General features: G+C 36.7%; 1 protein-coding gene across 1 annotated transcript in view; it reads left to right on the forward strand.

Moving 5' to 3' along the window:
- The window catches only part of sdk (sidekick cell adhesion molecule), a 300949-nt gene that overhangs the window by 34448 nt on the left and 239471 nt on the right, over positions 1–27030 (forward strand). Inside the window, exon 3 of the mRNA XM_089103497.1 lies at positions 17829–17933. Within this exon, the coding sequence (XP_088959623.1) occupies positions 17829–17933 (105 nt within the window). The remainder of the gene's footprint in view (positions 1–17828; positions 17934–27030) is intronic.

Consider the following 27030-nt stretch of genomic DNA (forward strand, 5'->3'; position numbering starts at 1 on the left):
TAAAACAATAAAGTTATTATTTTACCTTTAATCAGCTTCTAATTGGTAATTAGAGCCTCTAATTGGTAATTAGAGGGATTTTCTAATTGGTAGTTCAATATTGCATCTGAAAAGGCATACATTTGATCAGCAATTTGAAAAATGACTGGTTGATATAACTTCGATCTTAAGGTTTGGAGGACTGGGGCCAAACCCAAAGGCAGTGGCACCAATTCAAGAATCTGCTCGGGGAGGGGAAAATGTATTTTCCAAGACCTAAGGGAGCAGTCTTTTCGATTTAATAAATGAAAATACAAAAGGCTATTTGGTACTTTCGCATTATATGGGCCTTTCTAAAAAGTCAAGTTTGGTTAATGCTAATGAAATAAAATAAAATAGGATGACTATATAAACGTTTAGAAAAAAATTTGGGCTATATATTTGCACATTAAGGGAGGACGCGCGCTGGGCTGAGAATCCGTGAATTCGGGTTCGATCCCTGGTGTGGTCAGTTTCTTAGTTTGGGACGCGGGTCAGTGGTATGACCCTGTAAGCTTAGCCAGAGTCAACCCAGCTCTAAATGGGTACCTGGAGAAATCTGGGGAAGCTAAACAGAAAGGGTTTGCGAAAGCATAGGTTGGCTGGCCCCCAGCCCCCCATTGCACTTCCTGGCTGAAGGGCCACGAAACGGAGATCAGCACCGCCGGTTTGGACCTTAAGGGTCTAGTGCCGCATCCTTTACCTTTACCTTTTACATTAAGGGGAACGGGGGCAAAGCATAGCATATATTAAATACGTAACCTAACCTAACCAAGGTACCTCCCCCAAAAAAAACACCAAAGAACAACACTTTAAATATCTTAAAACCACTCTATACAATGTTTTTCTCTACTGCGGTGTATTGAGTCATCTTGTAATAACGGGTTTTTCATTGCGTCTTTCCCGTTTGACTGTAGCATCCCTTGTTGGACTTCTTTAGAGGGGCCCGCCCATATAATGCGAAAGTACCGGCCATTTTTATAAAAAAGAAAGATTTTTTGAAATCTTGGGGGGGGGGGGGGGCAAATTCCCCCTGCCATTGGCGTCACTGACCAAACGTTCCTTACTCTACGTATGTGCCTGACGTATCTTTACTGAAATTATTCACCTAACTCTAGGTTCACACAGAAGTGAAATTCGCTCATAGCCTCAGTTTAATTGCCAATTTTTAGTTGCTTTGTCAAGCAATTTACCAAGATGGAAAAATTCAACTTATATCGGGCTACTGAAAGATATTTCTAGCATCTTAACACAAGGACAACGTTAATCAATGAAAGATGTAATTAGTATTTATAATGATTTGACTGAGAAGCTGATTATGGCTGTCTAGTTCAACAAAATTATTTACAAAAAAAGGGAAAAGGTGAACTAAAATGCAGTTTTAGTCCTGAGAGCATGGGGGTGAAACATCATCCTGATCCATTTCAACCACGTTCTTTCAACTTTGAATATCTTGCCAGCAAATGTTGGCGACTTGAAAATTTTGTGTAGACAAAACGGCAACTAAAATTGCTCATTGATGCGGTGGACGAGTTCTGTCTGACGCAGCAATTTTTGTCTGTGTGAACCACTGTATATAAATATAACACAGTACGATTATTCCCTATCTCAATATTATTTATATACAGTGGTGTGAACCAAGGTTAAGAGTCGTCCAGTTGGTCTTCGTCCTTTGGTAATCACTCCATATGTGGCAGGGAAGATTGGTCAATATTGGGAGAAACTTTTAGGGACCTGACATAATTGTGTGTAGTATGCATGAAGTTAAGCCATGGTATTCAGTTGTATTATGTTTTGAAATTCATAGTTTCTATGACTATGAAAGTCATACTCAAAGTTATAGTTACTTCATATGTGGTAGAGGAGACAGGATAAGATTGGAATAAATTTATAAGGATCTGAATTGTGTAGTACACATCTAAACGAAGTGTTATTGTTCGGTTGCCTCATGTATCTACCTCTGTTGTAAATCAATATTGGCACTGCACTGGCGCCAAACGTCTATCGAGGGATCGCCCACTCTCCTCTACCTGGAGCGACACGCTTACCGCCTGGTTTAATCATGCGTGGTGCAGTTTTGCCCCATGTGGTGCAATCCTTGCAAAGCTTTGACCAGCCCCGCTAAACTGGAAATACTTTTGTAACGCTTGGCATGCTCAACATGGTGTATGTCATTTCTGAATGTCGGCGTACCATCGACGCCTGTATTTGATTTTTCGCCCAAAAACTGTTGCAAACGGAAGTTGCTTCTGCTTAAAAATCTGTTTGATGTGTTAAAGAGCTTTTAATATGAAATAAAAAAAATGTCAATAGACATGTCATTGCAGAGTTTGAAATCATGCAAAGTTTATTCAAAATGGACAACTAAAATTATTTAAAGATTAGCGTGATATTTTTTGGCGAGAAATAATGGGTTGCCCTACGGTATTTGGCGCAATGATATGTAATAAATGCCATAGCGTATATTTTTCATGCTGGGAGCAAACACTCCCGAGGGGCTGACGACTCAGAAATCACGAACACAAGGCTTTGAGAGTATGCCAAGTGTGGCGGAACTGTGCCAAGAGTAGCGGGGACTGTGCTACGAGTGGTGAAACTGTGCGACGCGTCACAAAACTATGGAGCACACGCGGCGCTCCGAGCATGTCGACCTGGTGGTGGAAAATGGGCAACCCCTAGAACAGTCCCTCAAATATTAAAGTAAAATTATTGTTCTTTTATTTAACTATGGGCAGTTTCATATAATGGATTTTTTTTCTACGAAGTTACTCGTTTTTTAGTTTCAATTTTCTCGCTGGAAAGCATTCCTTGTTTTGAATGCATAAGAAAGTCATGAGAATTTATGCGAGTTCATAGCTGTTCCACGTCTGAATTCCAGTTAGTTTGAATGTTGTTCTTAACTTTAAGTTTTATTGGATTTAAATAATAATAGATTCAATTGAAATAAGGAGGTGTTAAAAGATGTGGGAATTTTTTATTCTGCAGGCCCAATGATATGCTATTGGGGTGGAGGAGGAGCGTGCGTAGCTGTGTTGGCCTCAGGCGGGTTGGTGCTGTGGTGAGTTGTTAGTAGTAATGATATGCTATTCTTTTACTCTTGTGAGGATCACCTTGTGATTTTTTTGTAGAAAATTTTGTGAGTTCCTAGGACGGAAATCTTTCTCCTGCCTCAGGCATGGAAACGACCTCTTACGCCGTGGAAAATACAATTTACCCCTCCACTCCTCCCCAACCTCCTTAAACTCCTACCCCCTTCTAATTCTTTTTTACAACTTCCTTTCCAACATTCAAGGACCTTCGTCTTATCGGCCTCAGATGGACTGACTGATTTTTGGCAACCCAATATTATTTATCCTTAAAAAATGACCTTGAAACTATGATTACTGATCTTTAAATTAGAATGATATGGGTATACAATTATGCATAATAAATAGCTTCAGAAAAGGAAGCGATTCCGTGGTTTAGCCAGAGGGGTTTGAAGGTTTGCAACATTCAATTAATTGACGAGTGAAACATCACTACTAACTTTTTTTTCTTACTTTTTATATACTTAAAGGCCAATGTGCAGAGTTTTCTTCTTTTTTTGTTGCTTCTTCCTTCAAGTAAGCTGGATCTCATCCAAAATAAAAATTTTGACTACGCCCCTCCCTAGCTTCATTTGCAATAAATCAAGTTGAATGTTCTTTATAGATGAAGCATTTCACATCGTTTCAAAGTTCTCCTTCCCTGACTGATTAACAGGTCAATGATGCAGGGAAATAATGAACGAGACAGATTCCTAAACAAAATCCATCACTTTGGAAGCTACAGAAATAAACACACAGCAGAATTAGAATGCCTTCCAACTTGAGGTTTATCATAGAGAATTTGAAAAAAGAAGTGATTTGACTTGGTATGTAGTGCTTCACGAATTTGTTGAATATAACAGCCAAGGCTCTATCCAGCGGGGATGGGGTTGGACCCCCACGAAATGTTTGTTCGGCTTGTAAAAACCACAGTTTATAGAATTATCCAGTAAGTTTATCGCAGATCATTTCTGGTCTTCGTTCTCGGTGCGAACAAAAAGCTCCTCCCATTTATTTCTTCACTTATGGATCAGTGTGTTTGCGTCTATCAATGAGAAATGGTTACAAAGTGCACTATTCGTAAGAGTACGTTTCCACTTATTTCCGATTGTTTTACGTCTGACTTGTCTACTCGTGAAAAGATCTGATACCGCTTATGTTTCTATCTGCAAAAACGTTCTACAGAGCACTTGCACCCTGGTCCAGGGTTTCATAATAGGTGAGATAGTGAATGTTCATACTGGATAATTATATAAACTGTGGTAAAAACGTAGCAAAAATGAATATAAAATGTTGGAACTTGTCTAGAATCCAGTAGTCACGCGAGAAAGACTGCATCGAATAAGACCGAGATGCTTAATGAAAAACAGGTTTCCGCTAGATGTGAGGTGTTGCTCACTCCGTGACGAAGATTTGAACTTTAGTTTTTTGGGGTTGAAGGGGCAAAAAAAGGTGCCTAAGTTAGGTTACGTATTGAATATATGCTCTGCTTTACCCCTCCCCCCCCCAATGTGCAAATATATAGCCCAAATTTGTTTCTGAACTATTATATTTTCATCCTATTTTGTTTTATTTCATTAGAATTAACGGAACTTCACTTCTCGCGTGACTACTGGATTCTAGACAAGTACCAAAATAGTTTATACGTTTTTTGAGGTTTTTTGTGTACACCCCCCCCTCCCCCGAAAAATCCTTTTGTATACCCCTCCCTCCGAATAAAATCCTGGATTTTATTCGGCCCTGGTAGCAGCTATACTTGGTGAAAAAGGGGAAAACGGGAATCCTTCTGATGTCAGTAATATAACGAAAATCTAGAAAGTTAATATGGAGCGTAAAATTTGTGAGATAATTAACTTCTCTACAAAATAAAATTTTCCTTCATTTCAAGTTTCGGTTTTACAATTGAAACTGAACCAATTTTAATTCTCAGACTTTATTCTCAATCGCCGATTTCAAATCTTAATTTGCCAAATTGAATACTCTTCTAAAAGTATGCGCAGAATAAACCCTTGGGAAAGTGGTACGAGCGAGGGGTCACTTTCTCAGAAGTCATGTACATCAGGTGGCGCCTGCCAAGCGTGGAGGAACTGTGCCAAGCGTTTTGGGGACTGTGCCAAAAGTGGCAGAACTGTGCAGAGCCCGGTGTCACTGTGTGGTTCACATTGTGTTGCGAAATGTTCACCAGGTGGACATTGGGTATGCGAAGTTGGGTATGCGAAATGTACTCGCGGGTATGATAACAGGAGAATGGCGAAGGGAAATAATGAAAGAGACAAGAGAAAAGGTACAAAGATAAAATTAATCTAATGATCAATTGATAATTACGATAATTTAATTAAACTACAATTTAATAAGTAAAACTAATGTTTCTTTTTTTCGAAAAGTGGCTCTTGCTGCCTTGGGAGGTGTTCAAAATACCTAAAGATAATCAAACTACTTAAGAATTAAGCGAGCTCCCAAATCAGATTCCTTAAGGAGACCCTAGACGGTCAATCATTTTCATCAAAAGTTTCCGTCAATCCATTGAAGTGTGGCTTATTAATTAATCAGTCGACCCTTCAATCTCGACATAAGCTAATCTAACTAACACACTGCTTCTGATCAAAATAATTGAGTCATTCAAACTTTCTATCAATCACCGTCAACGCCTGACTCAAGCGTCAAACAGGTTCCTAGATGGTCAATCATGCTTGAGTCAATCGATTGAGCTTGATCAAAAGTATTGACCGTCTAGAGCCTCCTTTAGACATACATAATGAACCTGGATCTGTAGCGACACCTTAAATTGTCCACATATAAAAAACAACTTTTGGATGTTCACTTCCAGGGTCGTCACTGTCACAGGTTTCCTGTGAAACACAGCAGATTTTATTAGCGTCACAGGTTGACAGATTTTTGCCATCGAATGGAGAAAATTGTCGAAGTAAAGGACTACGTGATTTACTGATAGAAATTGAATGACATAAATTCACGTAGAATGATTTTGGGCAAACTCGAGACTTAGCTGTGAGTGAATTTCTAATATGTGTGAGAGGTTTCATAGCAATGAAGGATCGACATTAGAAAATTGCGCCTCTTCCGCAGACTTTAAATTTGAAAACACCTGGTCTTATTACAAAAACACATGGTTCCATTGTACACCTACTTTAGACAGTTGTAGTAGTGTATGTAAAAAGTGGGACTGATTAAAGAGAGCCTAGAGAGATCTATCACAATCCATTTGACCTAGTTTTGACCCTAAGAATATTTGTTATAAATTGAACATGCTTTAATAAGGTTTTAATTCGCTATAGTTTAAATCTTTTATTAAGCAGCTGATTCATATGCTGATAAGATTCTTAGCAACAAAAGTTTAAAAAGAGGCGAACGGGGTAGTTCTGATCAATGGTTTGATGGTATTAATGTTTAGGATGCATAAAAAAATTTAGGGTAATCTGTAAATCTATTGAGAGCTAAAGAGAGAAAAAGGAAAGGATAAATATTGCCTAAAACATGGTCAGAACATAATAACGTAGATCGAATTCATAAACGCAACAAGGAGCTATCGCAATTAATATTATCACAGAGAAACAGTGTTTACTTCTAAGAAATCTTGTGGCTCAAAACTGTTTGTTCTTTTTACTGGTTTAAAACATCACACAAAAGATGGAATCAGATTTTGGATCGGCTTAAATATTTAACCTAGCAACGACGGGTCAGTACAACAACGATAAAAAGACCGGGGGATATGATATGCACTTAAGGAATAATTATTTAATTATTTATGTGCACATTTATCATTTGCTGATGAGCACAAATCACTAAAATAAACCAATGGATTAAATTACACTTTTTTAGGAAATTTAGGGCAGTAATCCCTCTTTTTTTAACAGTTTTAACTTGTTCTTTTACCTTTTTTTTCAAATCCTCTTTGACTTTTAACCCTCTTTTTCTTTAACTTTTTGTCTTAAATTTTTGGCTTAACTGTCCCTAAACTAATAGCGGAGATTTAAATTCCCAAAGCTTTTTTTGAAAAAAAAATGAATACGTTTATTGCAACTGAGTTTCTATATATTTTTTTTAGCACTCATTACCCAATTGTAGTTATTGAATTGCGTTCAAAATCACTTCTTGAAACCTATTGAAATTAATTGTTTTATTATTCTGCTTCAACGTCCTTTTACAGATAGAAAATTTTTGGAATATTATTCTGTTGTGTAAGCTAACAATATTTTCAGTTAGTTTCAAGGGTTCTATGTGTTTGCAAGGTTTTTTGATTTAGTTATTTTTTTGTAAAAAATTCATTTTGATATTCAAACGGAGTTTAATAGAGCACCAAAAATCACGCTCAATCAATGGGTTACTGCAATTAATTGTAATCAGTTGCAATCAGCTCTTGAACACAGGGAAAAATACGAAATCTTGGCTGAAATGCAATATTTTGTTACAATCCAGGCTCCCTAGAAAAAGATTGTTTTAGATTAGGCTATGGAGAATAAAAAGATTAGCTATTAGATTAGCTATGGAGAAATAAAGGCCATTGTAAGACTTCAACCGTGTCTGAAGCTATAAGGGAATTTTACTCGTAAATGTTAAAAATGTTAAAGAAGACATTACATTTCGCTTCGTGAAGCATGTCTTGTTACGGGCCGTAGAAGTAGAAGCGGGGGAAACGATTAAAATGCATCTTATCGTTGGTTCCTCAACCAATGGGCTTGTTTGAGATTGTGCATTTACAGGAGGATTTAAGCAATTGAGGATAGCAATAGGCCTACATAACATTTAAAAAATTACAATATATAGAAAAAGAGGTATTGAGATATTTTAGTCTTAGTCGAGACTGTTGTCCCATACCTCTTGTGAAGTAAATGCATTGGATAACATCTATTTAAGGACTCTTTGAAGCACAATAGGCGTAACTCGCTTTTTAAAAGTACCAATGTATATTGGCAATGCTGGCAGTAAGTTTTGCTTATTTGGCAGGTCAAATTCCAATTTAGTGGCCGTTTTCATTTCCAAAAGTCTGTCTTGCGAAAACCTGGTAAGAATAGCAAAATAGCCGAAATCTGCCCACGAACTGTTATTTTAGCTAATTTTTTTTTAAGAAAAGGCACTAATGTTAACTACAAACCCAGATTCCACTGGAACGTAAAAAGATTGAATGCTAAGATTGTTTGTAAGGTTCGTCAAATAAAGAAGTAAGCATTGGAAGGGAGAGAAAAACTGAACACCATAGATGTCTGAATAGTTTGGGAATGAAAATGCGCTTTCTTATCTTTTGGAATCTCTTCGCCCCAGAGAAGTTTTCTGAGAAGTTTTTTTTTTCTATTTTGAGTGTCATAGAAATTAACTTGTGCCTAATACAGGGTGGCGAAAGGGGTTCGCCACTCCCCATTTAATTAACCCGAAGTATTACTGTTTTGACTATCTGTCTCAAACTTGAGACCATCTTTCTCAAATTTTAACACAGTTTATATAATTATCCAGTAAGTTTAACGCAGATGATTTCTGGCTCTTCATTCTCGGTGCGAACAAAAAGCTCCTCCAACTTATTTCTATACCTATTGTCTACTTATTGGTGAATCAGCCAAGTGGTTTTATCAATACTTGTTCCGTAGGTTATTATTCTTTGTCTACCTGTGAAAAGATCTAATGCCGCTTATGTTTATACCAGTTTATACATTCTCTGGAGCAATCGCACCTCGGTCCGGGTTTTTATAATGGGTGAGATAGGGAAAGATCATACTGCTAATTATATAAACTGTGAATTTGAACCAGCAGTAGCGTAGAATTCTGATTTTACTCTAGAAAAAGGGGTTTTCATTGGCTGTCAGTGGCGCTTTGACTAAAGGCATAAAATAGCATTTTCTCTTTCAATAACTTTACGTCAGTGAAAAAGGCATCTGGTTGGTTGAAAATGATGTGCGTTCGCTTTCATCCAATCAAAGCTCATTACACGCTACTGATGGTCCTAATTTGAGACATAGTACAATTTCTATTACCCGCCGTACATATGCGTGCCCTTGACAGTGCGCAAGCGTGCTGTCGAAAATAGTGCTGCTGGTGGGTTTTGTTTTTAAAATAACTGTGATGCGTGAACACCATGTATTACACCATTGTAATACATGGTCGGTGTAATTACACCATGTATTACACCGACGTCTGATGTTGATGTATTAAATCAACATCAGACGTTTTGACATCTAGAGTTATTATTAATTGCTTTCTGTTGATCCCTTACAAAAAGTTCTTCGACCCCTCTGAAGGCGAAAAATAGGTATTTTTATAACTTCACAAAACTGAGGGAGGAGGGGGGAGGCTCAAATCTGGAACGTTTCAATTTTTTTTAGGAGTTTTGTTAAGTATAAAAATTCTTTTTAGCTCAATATCCCGATTTTTTCTGTAATTCTTAGTATAATTTCGCCATTTTCAAATTGTTCTGGCAGATTTTCGCCACTTTCAGTTACATATTGTGATTAGAAATAAACAATGTCTAGGTAAGGTGGAATTTGGCGAACAATCACTTATAAAATTGTAATTTGGCTCCCCGAATTGGTGAAATTGTCCAATCAGGCACTGATCTTCTATATCTGTCTACATGATAATATATCGGGCTGGTCAAAGTCGTTTAGTATAATAGCTATAAAAATGCAATATAATATAATAGCCATATTATATTTTTCTCGTATAACCTTATATGACGTAATAAGTGAATGCAATATTTATACACGTTTATGTTTCGACAATATGATAGCCATAATTTTCATATAATATAATAGCCTAATATAAATTCTGTATAATTTGATAATGGTTACAATAGCTGTAATAGACACAATTAGATCAAGGAGGCACACTTGTGCCTCTATAAAGAGGCGACCCACCACAATCTTAAGCGATTTCAGGTCCTAGAGGTCGCAGAGAGACGGGGGTAATCGCATTTTGTAGCCCAAGCTCAAACTAAGAAACTTGCAAAATTTCATCCTCCTCCGACTTTATCTTCATGGGGTAAACTGGGCCGGAAGTTTCGACCCTCCCACTACAGCCCCCTTTAACGTTGTCTGATTGGGCTGAAATTTAGAGGTTAAGCTTTCCTAGGGCCTGGGAGCTTATCTTTGAAATTTCAGCTCAATCAGATCACTCCTTCCCTGTTTTCAAAAAACCAAATATAGCCACTTAAAATTCATCATTTCTTTTTTTTTCTTAGCCACGCCTACAGGCCACAGTTGGCAACTGATCCGGGTGAATGAGGACTCATTCGAAGCAGAATTCGACCTATTAGGGCCTTTTGATATTTTCAGACCGAAAAAATTATCCCCCGAATTTACATTTACGAAAAACCTTGTTTTCCTATAATAGCCCATGTTAATTTTCCCACCACTAACCCCCTTTTACGTTCTCTGATCGGGCTGAAATTTTGAGGATAAGCTTTCCTGGGGCATGGGAGCTTCTCCTCAAAATTTCAGCTCAATCTGATCACTCCTTCCCTGTTTTCCAAAAACCAAATATCAAGTTTTGTGGGAATTTGCTTGCGTCGAAAATAGATTCCATTTACTAAAAGACAATTACAATTGGTGTCTCTTTAGTCCTTCGGTTGAGACTTCAGATTGTCAGGTGAATAACCCGGCTTCGAGTTACCGTCAGAGCAAATTTTTTATATACTGAATTTAAAGTTTAAAAAATTAACTCAGTTTCCTTTTTAAATTATTTGAAAAAAATTAGGTTTTCTAAAGAGTTAAAGAGGCTGAGTTACAAGGTCTACCCTTAAAACACCCTGTCGAGAAAGAAAAGAATAATACACAATCATCTACCAGTTAGTCAAGCAATAATAAGTAATAAACTGTACAAAAACATGCAGAAATTATTTGAAAAAAAACTACGCTTTCTAAAGAGTTAAAGAGGCTGAGTCACAAGTTCGAACCTTAAAACATACAGGGATTAGAAGGTACAGTTGGGGGGCTGCCGCCCCTCAAACCCCCCGCTTTCGCAGCCTTTAAATAAAAAAAATGTTAAACTGAAAGTAAGGAGCGACATCAAAACTTAAAACGAACAGAAATTATTCCGCATATGAAAGGGGCCGTGCCCTCCTCAGCGCCTCGCTCTTTACTCTAAAGTTTTTATTGTTTAAAAAAAAGAGTTGTGAGAAAGTCAAACTTTAGCGTAAAGAGCGAGGCGCTGAGGAGGGCACATCCCCTTTCATATGCGGAATAATTTCTGTTCGTTTTAAGTTTTAATGTCGCTCCTTACTTTCAGTTTAACATTTTTTTTTATTTAAAGGCTGCGAAAGCGGTGGGTTTTGGGGGGGCGCGGCAGCCCCCCAACTGTACCTTCTAATCCCTGTACGTTTTAAGGTTCGAACTTGTGACTCAGACTCTTTAACTCTTTAGAAAACGTAGTTTTTTTTTCAAATAATAACATAATAGGTTAACATAATAGCCATATAATTTGAATCATGAAGTGGTTCAAATAAAAATTGTAATTTCAAGTTCCATTTTTTTTGTATAATTGTGATAAAAAAAAATCTCCAGTTAATATTTTTCCTAAAACTGCTTGTCGAAGGTCAAAGTTGCCCCCTCCCAATAACGTTTCAGTATGGAAGGAATTGCGTCGCAAAATTGTTAGGTTGATTATATATAATACATTTTCGAAAAGAAAGGGACGAGAGACTATTTGTTCTTGAGTTGAAAAAAAAAAAAAATCAAACTAGTGAATTGCAAGCTCCACGCTCAAAAGTTCATTGAAAATTATAAACTTCCTTTAACAAGGTACAGACGAGAAATGGTCGTTAGAGTTTTCGCTCTTTTTTGTTTTGTCAACTCCATCTAGATGTTTAGGAGGCTCCCCAGTTTAAAGCTGATTAAGAGCCTTATACCCTTACCCCTGTCATCATGTGTCTGTAATGGTTTCCTCGATGCATTTGTAGAACAGTGACAAGCCAATTGCAGTTGAGATGAGTTGATTGATTCTTGGGGGCTTATTGATTGGTGACACGGTTCCTTGGCCAAGGTTCTTAATGATTAATTTCCCCCCAAAGTTAATTGCTGTCAGAACTAGTAATCTTCTTCCTCATGGAACAAGTAAATGAATTTCCAATGACTCTTTAACTTTGAAGTCATCCTGGAATAAAGTCTGTGAATTATCTTTTTGTTCTTACCGCTTGTCACGTAGGACTGAAGCAGGGCTGCAAGATTCACTGTCAGACTTTATAATTTTCTTCATCGTAAACGAAATTATTGGATTGAATTTAGACAGAAAATCAATTTTCTTCTAAAGTTCTTACTTGTTAGCAGGGGTGAAGGGGTGAAGCACCGTTGTTACTTCGCTTATTCTGTCCTAGCTGCTGAAAATGGAAGAAAGGGCTACTCGAGACTGTCTTGTAACGGTCACAGAAAAAAAAGCCGGAAAAATGGAAAAACTTGTAATCTACTTTTTTTTTTACTTTTTCTGCTTTTCTTCTCGGGAAACTGTAAAGGTCACCTTTAAAGAAAACTATAAAGGGACGCGGCAGGTTGCTGCAGAACTGTTATTTGAAATAGTTTAGAACCATAGAATAATGAATACTGATCACTGTAAAGTGTGGAAGTTTTTTTTTAGTCTGTTGCAAGAACTTTGAAATTAAAAACACTCCTTGCAATATTCTTCCTCATTGAAAAAATGGGTTATCTAAATCCCATTGGGTTATCTATAACCCCAAATGGGTTATCTATAACCCAAATGGGTTATAGGAAAGACTTTATATTGCCGCTGGAAAAGAAGAAGTCAGGATATATTCAATGGTCTAGCCTGCACGCGCGCTGAAGGGTGCCCTTTTTATTGGGATTTTTGCCAGGGTGTCCCTCCACCCCTGGCGCACGCGCGCTGGAGGGAGGGGGGTTCGAGAAAATGGAAATATCGGAGGATTTTGTGGAGAATATAAGCCCACCTCCACGGAAAAATCCCCTCCCCATAGAAATATCCCCTGAACAATTCAATCCTGGAGAAAATTTAACCCGGGTAATTACCCTTAACATCTCCACGCCTAAAAATGAATCGGTAAAGAAAAAGCCAGACATAAAGAAATTTCGTATAGAAATTCTAGCAAATTCACCAAGTGTAAAATTTCCCCTTAAAAGTTCACCTCCTGGAAACTTCCCTCTCCATTTAAAATTTTCCCAGTGTAAAATCCTCCCAGCAGAAAATTCTTCCTCCCCTCCCCACCCATAAATGTATGCATATTCCCAATAACAAATAAAACAACATGTTAATTATAGGAATTAACGTAAAACGAATTCGAGATTCCTGTGGGAGTATGGGCCCAAATGCCCTCTCCCTACGTACCTCCCTCACATAGGTATGCAAAGACATTCTATTGAACAGAGACAACTTCTCTACAGGGCTATTTCCATATTAATCGTTTCCTGTTCATTTTTTGAAGAAGTTGCATGCAGTTCCTAGGAAACCGTCACAACAAACTTGCTTTGCAACGATCTTCATGCAATAAATTTAGATTGTATCAATAAACACATGAGAAGAAACACGCCAAATTCAATTAGGCTTGTTTTATTCAAAGAAGTTTCACGTGCCTTTCCCACATCTGGTGTTAGTTACCCCTTAATCGACTTTAATGTCATGGAGAAAGCGAGGGCTTGCTCACTTCCCCACCTGGTCTGCATCACAAAGCGCTACTTGTTTCCCCACGTGTATCCCAGTTCTACTATGCTCCTTCTCTTAGGGGTTCGTTTGACAAATTCTGCGATACCACACCTCTTCCTGCCATGTATGACCCACCTCCACTATGCATGGCACGCACTCAACCGTGTACGCGGTTTTCGAAAGTCGGGAACCCGTTAAGATAAACCTTACATGACATTTAGTTTAATATCTTGCATATAGAGAAAAAGAAGTATGAGAAGTAAAGAGAAAAAGAAGTATGAAGCGATCTGAAGCTTTACTGAAGGCATACTGCACTGAATAAAAAAAATGTTTGAAATTTAAACGATTGCTGGTTTAAGTTTTTAGCACTCTTAGAAAAGTTTTCTATTTTGATTAAACGTCCCTTGTATTTCAGGAGTCGTTCTTAAAAAATTGGGGCAAACAGTCAAACTTTAGTGTAAAGAGCAAAGTACTGAGGAGGGAGGTAACCTCTTCATATACGAAATACTTTCTGTTCGTTTTGAGTTTTAATGTTGCTCCTTAATTTTTGTTAAAAAAATTGTTTTTTTATTTAATTTCTGATCGTTTTTCAAGTAATGCCGTTAAATCTGGCTCACCCTCCATGAAAAATGCCTTCGATCAATTACATCCTCGCTGAAATCCCCCCGCTCTGTAAAATGTTTTGCTGAAGACTCAGTCTGAAAAATGTTCCTTAGCATTCTTTCATTTGAAAAAGACTAAATTCTAATTGTTTTTCCGTTTACTCCGGAAATCCCCCCTTCCTTCGGAATTATTTCCCAGAAATCCAAACACGCTGAAGATTTCCCCCAGACAAATCCCTTGGAACATATCTAAATGCAAAATTGAGGAGGCTAAGGGAAATAAGAAAAATACAAAAGACCACACGTGTGTCCCCTCCACACGGAAAATTATCCCCATTAGAATTCATCCCAAGCACAAAATATCCCCTGAAAAATGTATGCATACTTCCCAATAACAAATATTATACTTAAACACTGGGCGAATTTTATGACTTAAATACCTATCCCCAGGGTCTGGAGGAGGGGGTCATGTTATCTCCAAAGACAAATGGCTTTCTCGTAATTTTGATCGGACAAAATTTTTATTTTGACGAAAAACGAGCGTAGCAGGGGGGCTAGTTGCCCTCTAATTTTTTTATTCACCTAAATAGGGCACTTAAACTTTTAATTTCCGTTCAAATGAGCCCTCTCCGATGTTCTAGGACCATTGGTTCGATACGATAACCCCTGCGGAAAAAATAACAGAAAATAAAACAAATAAACACGTATCCGTGATCTTTCTTCTGACAAAAAATTCAACATTCCACATTTTTGCAGATTAGAGCTTGAAACCTCTACAGTATGGTTTTCTGCTACACTGAATTTGATGGTGTGATTTGCATCAAAATTCTTTGACTTTTAAGGTGTGTCCCCCCCACGGGCGCCAATAGGGGGGGGGGTGCGCCCCCCCACTCGTCGAATGATGCTGCCTTAGTTTTATATTTTTGTTCTGAGATTTCTATTATATAGAATTAAAAGTGCCAATTATACCAGGTTTGCCCCCCCCCCTGGAATTCAGCTTATGGGCGCCCATGGTCTCCCCCCCTTTCGAAAATAAGGTAAATTTTCTCAGGCTCATAGCCTTTTATGGGTAACACTAAACTTAATTAATCTTATATATTTGGAATCAAGATAATAAGCCGATTCTTTTGATATGTTTATTGATATCAAAATTCCGCTTTTTAAGGTTTCGAATGCTATTGAGCCGTGTCGCTTTTTAGTTACAGTTCTTTACTACGAACTGTTTAATTTACAGCTGTAGGCTTGCCGTTAAATGCACTTTTTTGGGATAACGTATGCCTTAAATTTTGGCAAATCTAAAATAGCGAAGGTATTTAGGTGAACATTTTCTCTCTGTTAATATGACCATTTTAAAAATGACCACATCATATGGTAATATTAAGCAAATGATATGTAGGATATGAACCTAATATTAAGTTATGTTCTATGTTGCAAACTTTATAAAATTACATCTTTGAATTTTATTCACACTTTACGGCGTGTCAAACTAGCCTAGGAAAGTTTATATCCTCGTTTATGTTATAGTTCACATTCCGAGGGGCCAGTTATAGATCCTATTAGTGCAACCCTTAGACAAGGATTTCAGGTAAGCAATAAAAGCTCCGGTAAAAAAAAAAGTTATTTTCCTTCGTGAAGACAATCCCCTCCTTTCTTTGGATAATCATAAATCAATCATATGTTCAAGATCACATGGAAGCAATTGCCGTTTAAAAATTGAAACGGAGCTTTAAGGGGTTGTGCATTATGTTAGTTTTTGTACATGGGAAGCGTAAAACATAGGAAGAGCATTTCTTTAGGGAAGCTTAAATTGGAGAAAGGCTTGATTTTACCTTTCAAATTACAGAAGATATTTGACTTTGACTGAAAATGCCAACTATACATGAAATACAACGTTTCAGTTACGAGAAAATTTGGTACTAGTGCATTATACGGACACTTTTATATATGTATATGGAATGTCAAACGGGAGATGCTACAGATACCGGGACAGATACCCGGTACTAAAACAGTTGTTACAGTGGAATTGGGCGAGACGGGTGATCTAATATAAATGTTATCTGAAGGCATGGATTATTTTTCGGCGATTGTGAAAGACATTACAGCGTTCTGGGCGCATAATTGTAACATGTAATTCTTATAATTTTGTTCATAAACCATTATAACCGGGTATCTGTCTCTGGTTAGGTTAGGTTAAGTATTTAAATATATGGTATGGTTTACCCCCCCCCTAGTGTGGAAATATATAGCCCAAATTTGTTTATAAACTATTATATATTCATCCTATCTTATTTTATTTCATTAGCATTAACCAAACTTGACTTCTTTAGCAATATAAAAGTGTCCGTATAATGCATAAGTACTGATAATTTAACCTAAATTGAAAGTCGTATGTCAATTGATAAACAAGGAAAGGAAAAGAAACTGATGGTAAGTACACGACTTGCCAGCTTTTTTACAGCTATCCTGCACAGCAAGTACCATATTTTTTATTTACTTCGGAAATACGCATAAGCTTTTTAAAAATCTGTAATTGCACACACGTTTCGGAAACCGCTGGAAATCGGGGAATGTCGGCCTAGTAAACGATCCCTAAAATCTCCTAGCTGATTGGACAACTAAGGGCTGTGGGGACCCTGGGAGACCCTGGAGACCTTGGGGCTGTGGGGGTGATGTCGAACCCCAGGAGAATATGTATAGTCCTTGTGAGGTGTATAAACAAATTGCCTGTCTTAAGATTTTGATCTGATACCCCCCCCCCCCAAAGTTTTGACTACCACCCCTTGTGGTTGTACGATCGTGATCTACGCAGTGCTCACACATCACTACAATCCCAGTGGGAGGATGTACTCGCCGCAGCGCCAATACGTGACGATTACCGAGGTTTCGTCGATGCCACAGATGGCTCTGGAGGCCCTAAGTTCTAAGTAAGTTCTTATGGTCGCAACTAGTCTGGGGGGGGAGTACAGGAGCTGGGCAGCAAAAGAAGGCATGGAAGGGGGCTGGATGTCTCCCGATCACTTTCAACTTTTAAAGAGGCAGTAGAACTTTCAACTTCCTGTCATGTAAGGCCCATTTGTGACTACCCCTGCCATATGAAGAGGCTGGGGGAAAAAAGACGAACAATGAAGAATCTATTGCGTTGCTTCTGATTAATAATCAACATCAGGCACGTGTATAAAACTATTTCTGAGGGGTAGGGGGCTGCGAATTTTTCAAATACATAAAATGCAGTCATTAATTGAAACTACGTGGGACATGTAGAAAAGTCACTGAATATCTAATGGGGTAGGTCATTAGGCTCCCTGCATACACGGTTGACCCTCGTGACCAGCTCTTCCCTCCATAAGAACGACCAACCTCTGTAATTATTGCAGTTTTGAATGTGTTTACAAAAGATTACCTTAAACATCTTTTTTTTTGGAAGTGAGGTGATTGTGCACCCCTGTAATAGCTTGTGTTTATTTTTTTAGGTTCTTCAATAATTAATTGTAATGTGAGGTTCTGTGTATTTTAACGGAATTTAATTTTGTTCTAGATTCTTATAATAATTTACAAGCACCAAGATTTATAAAGCAACCGTCAGAATCTCAAAGCATAGTCACCGAAGACAGGACCAAGATTCTACAATGTCAAGCGGCTGGTAAGTGAATGTATAATAAAAAAATATACTTCTCTTGAATTATAAAGAAAATATTTATATTAATTTAGCAATTTTTAACGTCTTTTTGATGTTTTTTAGTTTTTACGTTTTTAAGTTTAAAAAATAATATTTATATTTTACTTTTTGTTTTAATTTAAATAACAATTAATTTTATATCACATTTTATAAAACAGTATTTATTTTTTATAATTGCGAATTGTTTATTTTGAACATATAGATTTAAGTTTTAAAATCATGACAGTTTTGATAAGCTATAATTAAGAAAAACTGTTTCGAAAAAAAGACTTTTTTCAAAGAAAACTGAAGATCCATATGAAATCTAAGACGAACAGAAATAAAGTCCTATAATAATTCTTGCTTAAACCGAACAGAAATTAAGACAAAAAATTACATTAAACGTAAGAATATAGCTACTGATATAGATGAAAAAAATAAATCCTAGAACGAACAGAAATTAAAGTGAATAAGCAGTACGAAATAAAAACTGACATAACTTACTACAGGGGCGAGGTCGACTGCACTCCCCTCTGGACCTATTTAAAGGCTATTGGGCCATTTGCGTTTTATTGAAAGCTATATTTTTGTTTTTAGCAATGCTTTTTAATTCTTTAAAGCATCTTGACGAAAAATAAAATAAGAAATAATATCACCACAATCATCAAAATGACCGAAAAGAACTAATTAAAATAAATTTACTGTTTAACTTATAATCATAAAAGTTCCTGGAAATCTCAGCAATTCAAGCTTCAAGGTTATATTTAACAGTACTTTTTGATTTTTCAGTGTTCTAAATGTAGAAGATAAATTTTTTAATTAAGAAAGCACAAATGACGCAATAACCTTTGGAAAGTTTAGAGGGGGGAGGTAGTTGCACTACTCCTGTTTGTTGTAATAATTTTCAGATTTATTTATATTTCTATAAAACTTATAATATATATAAAACTAGTGCAATTAAAACAAACGGATGATATTTCTCTGTGTTTGTTGAGATACAAAACTTGTGCTTTAATGGAGCCACAAAACCAACATATAAGATACAAGACTGCTTTGTTCTTACAGCGTAAAAAAATACTGAATCGCTTTGTACCCCCCCCCCCCCTGACATTTCATTTTTTTTACAATTTTTCCTATCAACATAGGGAGGAGGAGAGGGCAAGATAGTCCTTACTTTTGCCTAATGTGTGGAAGTATGGACGAGCGTGGCTGATATGATGTAAAAGTGTGCAGGATTGAGAGGTTTGATAGTTGAGGTCCGGGGAATATTTAAGTTCGATGAGACATAGCTGGTGAATGTAATGAGGGGGTTATGTATTAAAAGGGTTGCATACTTAGGATAACTCCTTATTAAGGCATATGGAAATTGAGGTGGAGTTATATACTTTGTGTTTCTCACTTATATGTTGTAGTTGTTATGTTTATGTAATGTCAATTGTTTAAAAGAGAATTTTCGGTATTGATGCGTTATATGGTCACTTTTATATATTGTACAAGGAAACCAGTCACGAAAAACCCGCCAGATGGGTTAATTGCTAGAGACAGCTATGGAGAAATGCAATGCAAAGCGTGGTTTTCATTGTGTTTACGATATTTAAACTGTTGTTTTTTGGGGTGTAGGGGGGGAAGTACATAGGTTAGGCTACGTATTTAATATATGCTATGCTTATGCCCCCCCCCCTAATGTGTAAATATGTAGCCCAAATTTGTTTATAAACTATTCATCTTATTTTATTTTGTTTCATTAGCATTAACCAAACTTGACTTTTTAGAAGTGTCCATATAATGTGCCAGTACTGAATTTTTTTTTATAATTGTATAGCCAGGGCCGTAGGGCAATAAAACTTCTTACTTACTTACATACTAAAGTTACTGTTTCTTGAAAAATTCTCCAATGTTTTGCAGTTTCAGGAGTTCGGAGGGTTTGTGAGAGTTTTAAGCCCGTGCCTCCCCTCCAATTTTGGAGATTTTTACATTCTGTTTAATGACTTCTTATATTCCCCTATAATAAAAATATACTTGCTTTTTCGGCCCTCTAATCCTCCAAATGTTTTCAGTCTACATGATTGGAGGACCGAAATAGGCCCTTTGGCCTCTTTATTACGCAATAAAACAACGAACAAATAGAAGTATGGTAGGCATTTAAGATTCAGCAGCCATGATTTGAATCATACTTGACATTGGAGGGAATGGGAGAGAAAAGGGAAACTAGAATTTTCTGTGATTTTAAATACCGCCATCTGTTTTATTGCATTATCCTACATCTTCTTTTTTTCTGGGGGGGGGTCTCTTAAAATCGCTTTTTGTTTGGGTCTTTTAAATATTGTTTTTTTTGTTTGTTTTGTGTTTTATACTGAAAATACTTTTCGTCTCCTTTTTTTTTAGTATTTGTGTCATTTCTGTTTTTCCCCTGTTTTTTCCTGGCCATAGAGCCTTACGGGGGATTCTATGTTGAATTATTTTTGACATAAATTTATTGGTTGAATAAATTGATTGATTGATTGATTATTCACAAATATTTTTAATGCAAATTTTGTAACATGTGAGAGTAAATTATTTATCCTACCATACCGTATTTAGTAGAAAAACCCATTAGCTTTGTGAGTAAATATATTTTTGGCTTACCACTTTTTTGGTTTAAATAAAAAAGTAACTTACCCCCTAAGTTTGTTTTGAAAACCTCCCGGAACAATTCGAAAACGGTGACATAATAATGGGCTGTTCTGGCATTTCAGACCCCTAGATAAAATCTCCTCGCACTCATCTTCCCCTAAAAGTACGTTTGTGGGCCATGTGGTCGAGATGCTCTAGCTGATGATTATACAGTGCTGTCAGTTCTGCCGGCACTGAAATCTGCCGGCACTGTATTATTGTGAAAATTTATCACAAAGCGGGATCGCGTGTGTTTCTGTTAGCTTCAAGCTAAATTTTAATGTCTGAGTTCATATTTTTAACAGTGAGCTGATATTTTTAGCCCTTTAGCTTCTTGCTAAGGAACACTTCACGCAAATTTTACTTTTTGTGTGTTATGTACGCTTTCAGCGGTAAATTCCGTTCCATCTGTTGCTTAAGGGGGATGGGGACCAATTTGAGAAACTACTAATTAGTGAATTATATGAACAATTTAGGAAATAAAGGCAACACAAGGATACATCTTGAAAATTAGGGGATAGGCTGATGGCCTTCTGTGTGAGCCCCCAGTAATAAGAAAAATTCCTTGCCTCGTTTTTGCGTAAAGGACGCAACTTTGCGTACCTATGACTGTTGAGAACAGTCATAGTAACAGTAACAATAAGAGTACAGTACATAGTAACAGTACATAGTAACAGTAACAGTAACATAGTAACATTGTAACAGCGTAAAGCTTTAAGAACGGTAGTTTTGGAAGTAAGCAGATGAGCGAATTAAAAATGGCAAGACGGTTTTGTAGGGACTATGTACATGCTTAAACGAAAATGGCATTAAAATTCATGCGGTTAGGGGAGAAAATATTTTCTGAAATGCCCTTATCTCAAATTTATTACTTTTCTGTCTAAATTTGCTATTTTTTAAGCTCTTGCTGTTTTCATATATATATATATATATATATATATATATATATATATATATATATATATATATATATATATATATATATATATATATATATATATATATATATATATATATATATATATATATATATATATATATATATATATATATATATATATATAGAGAGAGAGAGAGATATATATATTTATAGAGATATAGAGATTTTTTTTTATATATTTATAGAGAGAGATTTAAAGATAAAGAAATATACCAAGAACGACAGAGGGAGAGAGAGACAGACAGAGATAGAGAGAGCGAGAGAGAGAGAGAGAGAGAGAGAGAGAGAGAGAGAGAGAGAGAGAGAGAGAGAGAGAGAGAGAGAGAGAGAGAGAGAGAGAGAGAGAGAGAGAGAGAGAGAGAACGAGAGCGCTGGATGTCAACTTTGCCTTCTCTTTTTTTCCAAGGTTTATAACAAAGCTAGAAAAATCATCCGGGAAACTAGTCGCTCAAGATTTATCCCTTTGCTCGATGTTCAACCACTGTATATTCTCTCTTGTGCATCTCCACTGCGTATTTTCTCGTGTGCAAAGAACCCTAAGTGTACTTACAAAACAAAACTTTAAAAACGCATCAAAAATTTGTTTAGATGTATTTTTTTTTACTTTTTACGAGTCGGACAAAGTTTTCGGGGGGGGGGAGTTCAAACCTCTAACACTCCTTCTGGATATGGCCTTGGCTTACAACATCTCTCTGATGATAGCATCGTTCTGATTCGTTCGGTTGGGCGGTTGTTCAAATTTGGATCATTTAAGTTTTTTAAATTACATATTTCTGTTAACCTTGCACCATATACAGTATGTGATATTTCAATAATTAAAATTGGTCGTTTATTGCTTTGAATGTAAATATATAAAATTCACAGCTTCTTGTGAAAGATTTTTCACCATTAAAAAACATCTTATCTCATGTTAAATCCCGAAACCATAAATTGGCTCTTTGCTGATATCCTATTGGTTTTACTCGGTTTGCTGTTTTGTGACCTTACAAGATCTTCTGCTGACAACTTGTTCTGGTTGTATACTTCTGCTAAGAGGAAAAGCTTAATAAATTATGTGTTATATGGTGGGCTTCCGTAGTGTCAGTTTAATTAAGTTTACCAAGGACAGTGACATTAAAATCTGATTGATTAATTGGAAACTTAAACAACCTTATGTATCTTAAAAAAATGAAAAAATCGGGAATTCAATTTTAAATTAGAAACATCTCCCCGTGCAATTATGCTTTTTTTGGGAATAACATGTGCCAAAATTAGCGAAAAAAAACGTGGCTGAAAAATTATGAAAAAATGAGCTAAAAACAAATGGCGTCTAACAACTTAAGAAGGTCTAGCTTTCCTTTGAAGGTAAAGTTGTCCTTAGGTATTAACATATTGTTTATGTTTGAAATTTTACGGATGAAAATCGTTGTCTGAATTGGGAATTTCACCTTTTCGACTTTACAGCCAATTTTTGGAGCAAAGAATTTGAATTATTCAAACGTGACGCTGCGAATCGGCTCAGTTTAAACCTGTACTCTTTTATTTCATATATTGGAAGTTTGTTTTCTTATTTGTGAATCTCCCACAAAGACACCCGTATCTTCAATATGACTTTTTCTGGCGAATTCGCCCGTGCTTTTTTTTTACCTTTTACATGAGGTTCCAATCTTTTTATTTATGGGAGCGCCCATCCAATCTTGGTAGCGTATTTCACAAAATATCCTGCCTCATGGTCAGACACTGACCAGGACGGCCAGTGACTGAAATTAGCAGCAGTAGTCCATCCTCAATTTGTGCCTACTATTCTCAGGGGCACCACGGGGCGATTTTCACCACTATGTGCCCACTTATAAAATCTATTGAAAATATAGAGGTCCAAATTTGTGCTTTCTCAAGGCAAATCATGGGCATTTGGAGTGGCTTTTTTAAGTAAAAGTCTAATCTTGTGAGCGAAAACCTGTTTTGTCAGCCGACTTTGCCTGAAAAGCCATATTGAAGAAATAGTTTTACGTCTCAGAAGTCTTTTGCTATTGGTTAAACTTGACTTTCTTGGAAACATTAAATACAGTTTAACTCCTCTCCCAGTTTAATAAAATAAATAAAGTCATTCGAGAAAAACGGTTTGTTAACTTTGTTAACTTTACTGACCCTGTGGGAGCCCTGCAATAGGGACAATGTTCTACTTATCAACTGCTTATTTTACATTTTGCTTGGGTATTATAAATAACTCTAAATTAATTACTCAATCCATAACATTTTGTTATGTATAAGTCAAAACTGGGAGTTGACAAAGGGATTTGAAGAAACATTAACACTAAATAGGAACTTTTATGTACAGAAATCTGAGATTTGTACTTTTAATTTCTTTCTGACAAAGTTTCCATAAAATATACTATTGTGCTAATTGGGTATAACTACATAGATATGTGCACGCCGACCAGAGGTGTAGTCGGACCAGAACCTTAAGAGGGAGAAGGGGCTTGAAATAGGTGAAATGTATTTTCTTATGTTAGTTCTTATGAGGAGACGGAAGACCGCTTTAGAGAGAACCAGCCTTGGGTTAACTCCCCCCCCCCCCCTTCATTGTTCATTTTTGTATAATTTCTATCGTTTTGAAAATCTTTGCTGTGTTATTTATTCTAGCAGTATTAGAAACTGAATCAGGTACTGGTGCATTATGCGGGCATTGCTATATACTGTATCAAAGAAAACAGTCACGAAACACGTCAAACGGCTATTTCATTAGCAGACAACGGGTGATTTGCTAGATAAATTGATGGCAAAGCGTGGTTTCTGAAAATTTAAATGATTGCTTTTTGGGGTTTAGGAGGGAGAAAGGCACCTAGCTTAGGGTAGGTTAGGTTACATATTTAATATATACTATCCTTTACCCCCCCCCCCCTAATGTGCAAATATATAGCCCAAATTTGTTTCTAAACTATTATATTCATCCTATTTTATTTTATTAGGATTAACCAAACTTGACTTCTTCGCGGTGCCCGCATAATGCATCAGTACCCTGAATTGTGTCCATCTTAGAAACCTGCACCTTCTATTCTTAGAGTCTTACCTGTCTTAAACAGGCGCGTATGAAGGAATCTTAAGAGTCCCCTCCTTCGGTTGACTGTAAACCTGTCTACCATACTCCAGTATTTAATATAGGTTTTATATACGTCACTTGTTTTGGAACCTAGGCGGAACGGCTTCCCTTCCCTGAAGCCGCTTCCTAATTAAGTCTGCTTTAACCCTCTTTGGTTTTATAATAAGTCTTAAATACTATTAACATCGCTATTGAACAAATTGTATTTTAAAAGTCAAGGGGTTGGCTGCTCCACAGCGTCCGGTATACATCTTGAAATGTCACTTGTGCCGCCATGCATGGTGCGTATCACCTGGTGAACACGGTTTTTGTAAGCGAATAACCCCTCGGAAAATTTTAACCAAGGGGCATCATTTTCCGCCACCTGATGTACATCTCAGAAGTCTACGTGTGCCGCACAGTCGCGTAGTTCCGCCACGCTTGGCACAGTTTTTCACCATGCTTGGCACACTTATGCCACGCGCCAATTGGTGCACGTGATTTCTTAATGTCGCCCTCCCCCAATGTCACCTTCTTATTTCTATTCAAATGTTGATCATCTTTGTTTTTTTTTTGTTTGTACTGCTTTAGATTCATTTTATTTTTGTACAGTTTTGTAACTCCCTCATGCATGTTTGAGGAGTCTCTCTCATTGTTGATTTTAGTCTGACGTTCAGGATTCTCTCTATTAAATTAGGCCTACTAAAATCATAGGCCCGGTGATTTTGACGGGAAGTTCTGTTTTCATCTTAGCACTGAGTGTGTCTAGTTTTTTTTTAGATGCAGCTTTTATTTCAAACGTTTCTTCGAACGTTTTTCAGAGTTTTCCTAACTAACCTGTGATTGTAAACATTATTATAAAAGTTATAAGGAAAGGTTAGGGTATCCTTGCCATGTTCAAAATAATGTGTTGGTGTTAGTTTTGTTATTTTGGTTGCTCTATTTTCAAACAGTTCGTGGTAACGAACTGTAAGTAAGGAGCGACCCGGCTCAATGGTAACCGAAACTCTAGAAAACGGGTTTTTGATGCCAATAGATATATCAAAAGAATCAGATTTCAATGCTGATTTCAAATATATAACTTTCATCAAGTTTAGAGCTACCCATCAAAAGTTACGCGCCTGAGAAAATTTGGCTGATTTTCAAAAAAAGGGGGAAAGACCCCTAAAAGTTATAGAACCTTAATGAAAATCACACCATCATATTCAGCTTATCAGAGAACCCTACTGTAGAGGTTTCAAGCTCCTATCTACAAAAATTTGGATTTTTGCATTTTTTGCCAGAATAAAGATCACGGATGCGTGTTTATTTGTTTGTTTGTTTGTTTGTTTTTTGGTTTTTTTTACCCAGGGGTGATCGTATCGACCCAGTGGTCCTAGAATATCGTGGGAGGGCTCATTGGAACTGAAATTAAAAGTTCTAGTGCCCTTTTTAAGTGACAAAAAAAATGGAGTGCAACTAGGCCCCCTCCCAAGCTTATTTTTTTACCAAAGTCACCCGATCAAAATTTTGAGATAGCCATTTTGTTCAGCATGGTCGAAAATATGATAAATATGTCTTTTGGGATGACTTAATCCCCCGAAGTACCCAGAGGGAGGGCTAAAAGATATGAACTTTACCCAATGTTAACATATAGTATTGGTTATTCGGAAGTATACAGAAGTTTTCAGGTGGTTTTTTTGCGGGTTGTGGGAGGTAAGGGGGGGTCGGGGGTTATGTTGGAGGATCTGTTCATGAAGGAAGTTTTCATGGGGGAAGGGAAATCGCCATGAAGGGGGCGCCGGACTTGCCAGCATTATTTATTGGTTATTGGGAAGTATACAACCATTTTCAGGAAGGATTTTTTCTGGAGGGGGGCTAGAGGAGGGAGTTACTCTGGAGAATATTTCCGTGGAGGATGTTTCTTTGGGGTAAGGGACATTTCTATGAAGGGGGCGCCGGATTTCCAAGCATTATTTAAAAAACGATCAGAAATTAAATAAAAAAAAACCAAGTTTTTTCAACTGAAATGTAAGAAGGAATATTAGAACTTAAAACGAACAGAAATTATAACTTATGTGAGGGGGTTCTCCTCCAAGTCAATACCTCGCTCTTTAAGATACAGTTTTTTTTTTAGTGCTTTCAAAAGAGCTATCTATTCTAATTAAACGGCCTTTGTGATTCAGGGGTTTGTGAATCAAATTTTTTTTTAACTTTTAACGTAAAGAGCTTGGTATTGACTAAGGGCAGAACCCCCTCATATACGTAATAACATATACGTAATAAAAAAAAAACAATAAAAAAACAAGCGATACGGCTCAATAGTAATCGAAACTTTTAAAAACGGAATTTTGATGTCAATAAATGTATCAAAAGAATGTGTTTATAATGCTGATTCTAAATATATAAATTTTATTAAGTTTAGTATTACTCATCAAAGGCAACAAGCCTGA

The sequence above is a fragment of the Artemia sp. Qi Xiang Cuo genome, chromosome 17 (assembly GCF_049724085.1).
Source record: "Artemia sp. Qi Xiang Cuo chromosome 17, ASM4972408v1, whole genome shotgun sequence".
Lineage (NCBI taxonomy): Eukaryota > Metazoa > Arthropoda > Branchiopoda > Anostraca > Artemiidae > Artemia > Artemia sp. Qi Xiang Cuo.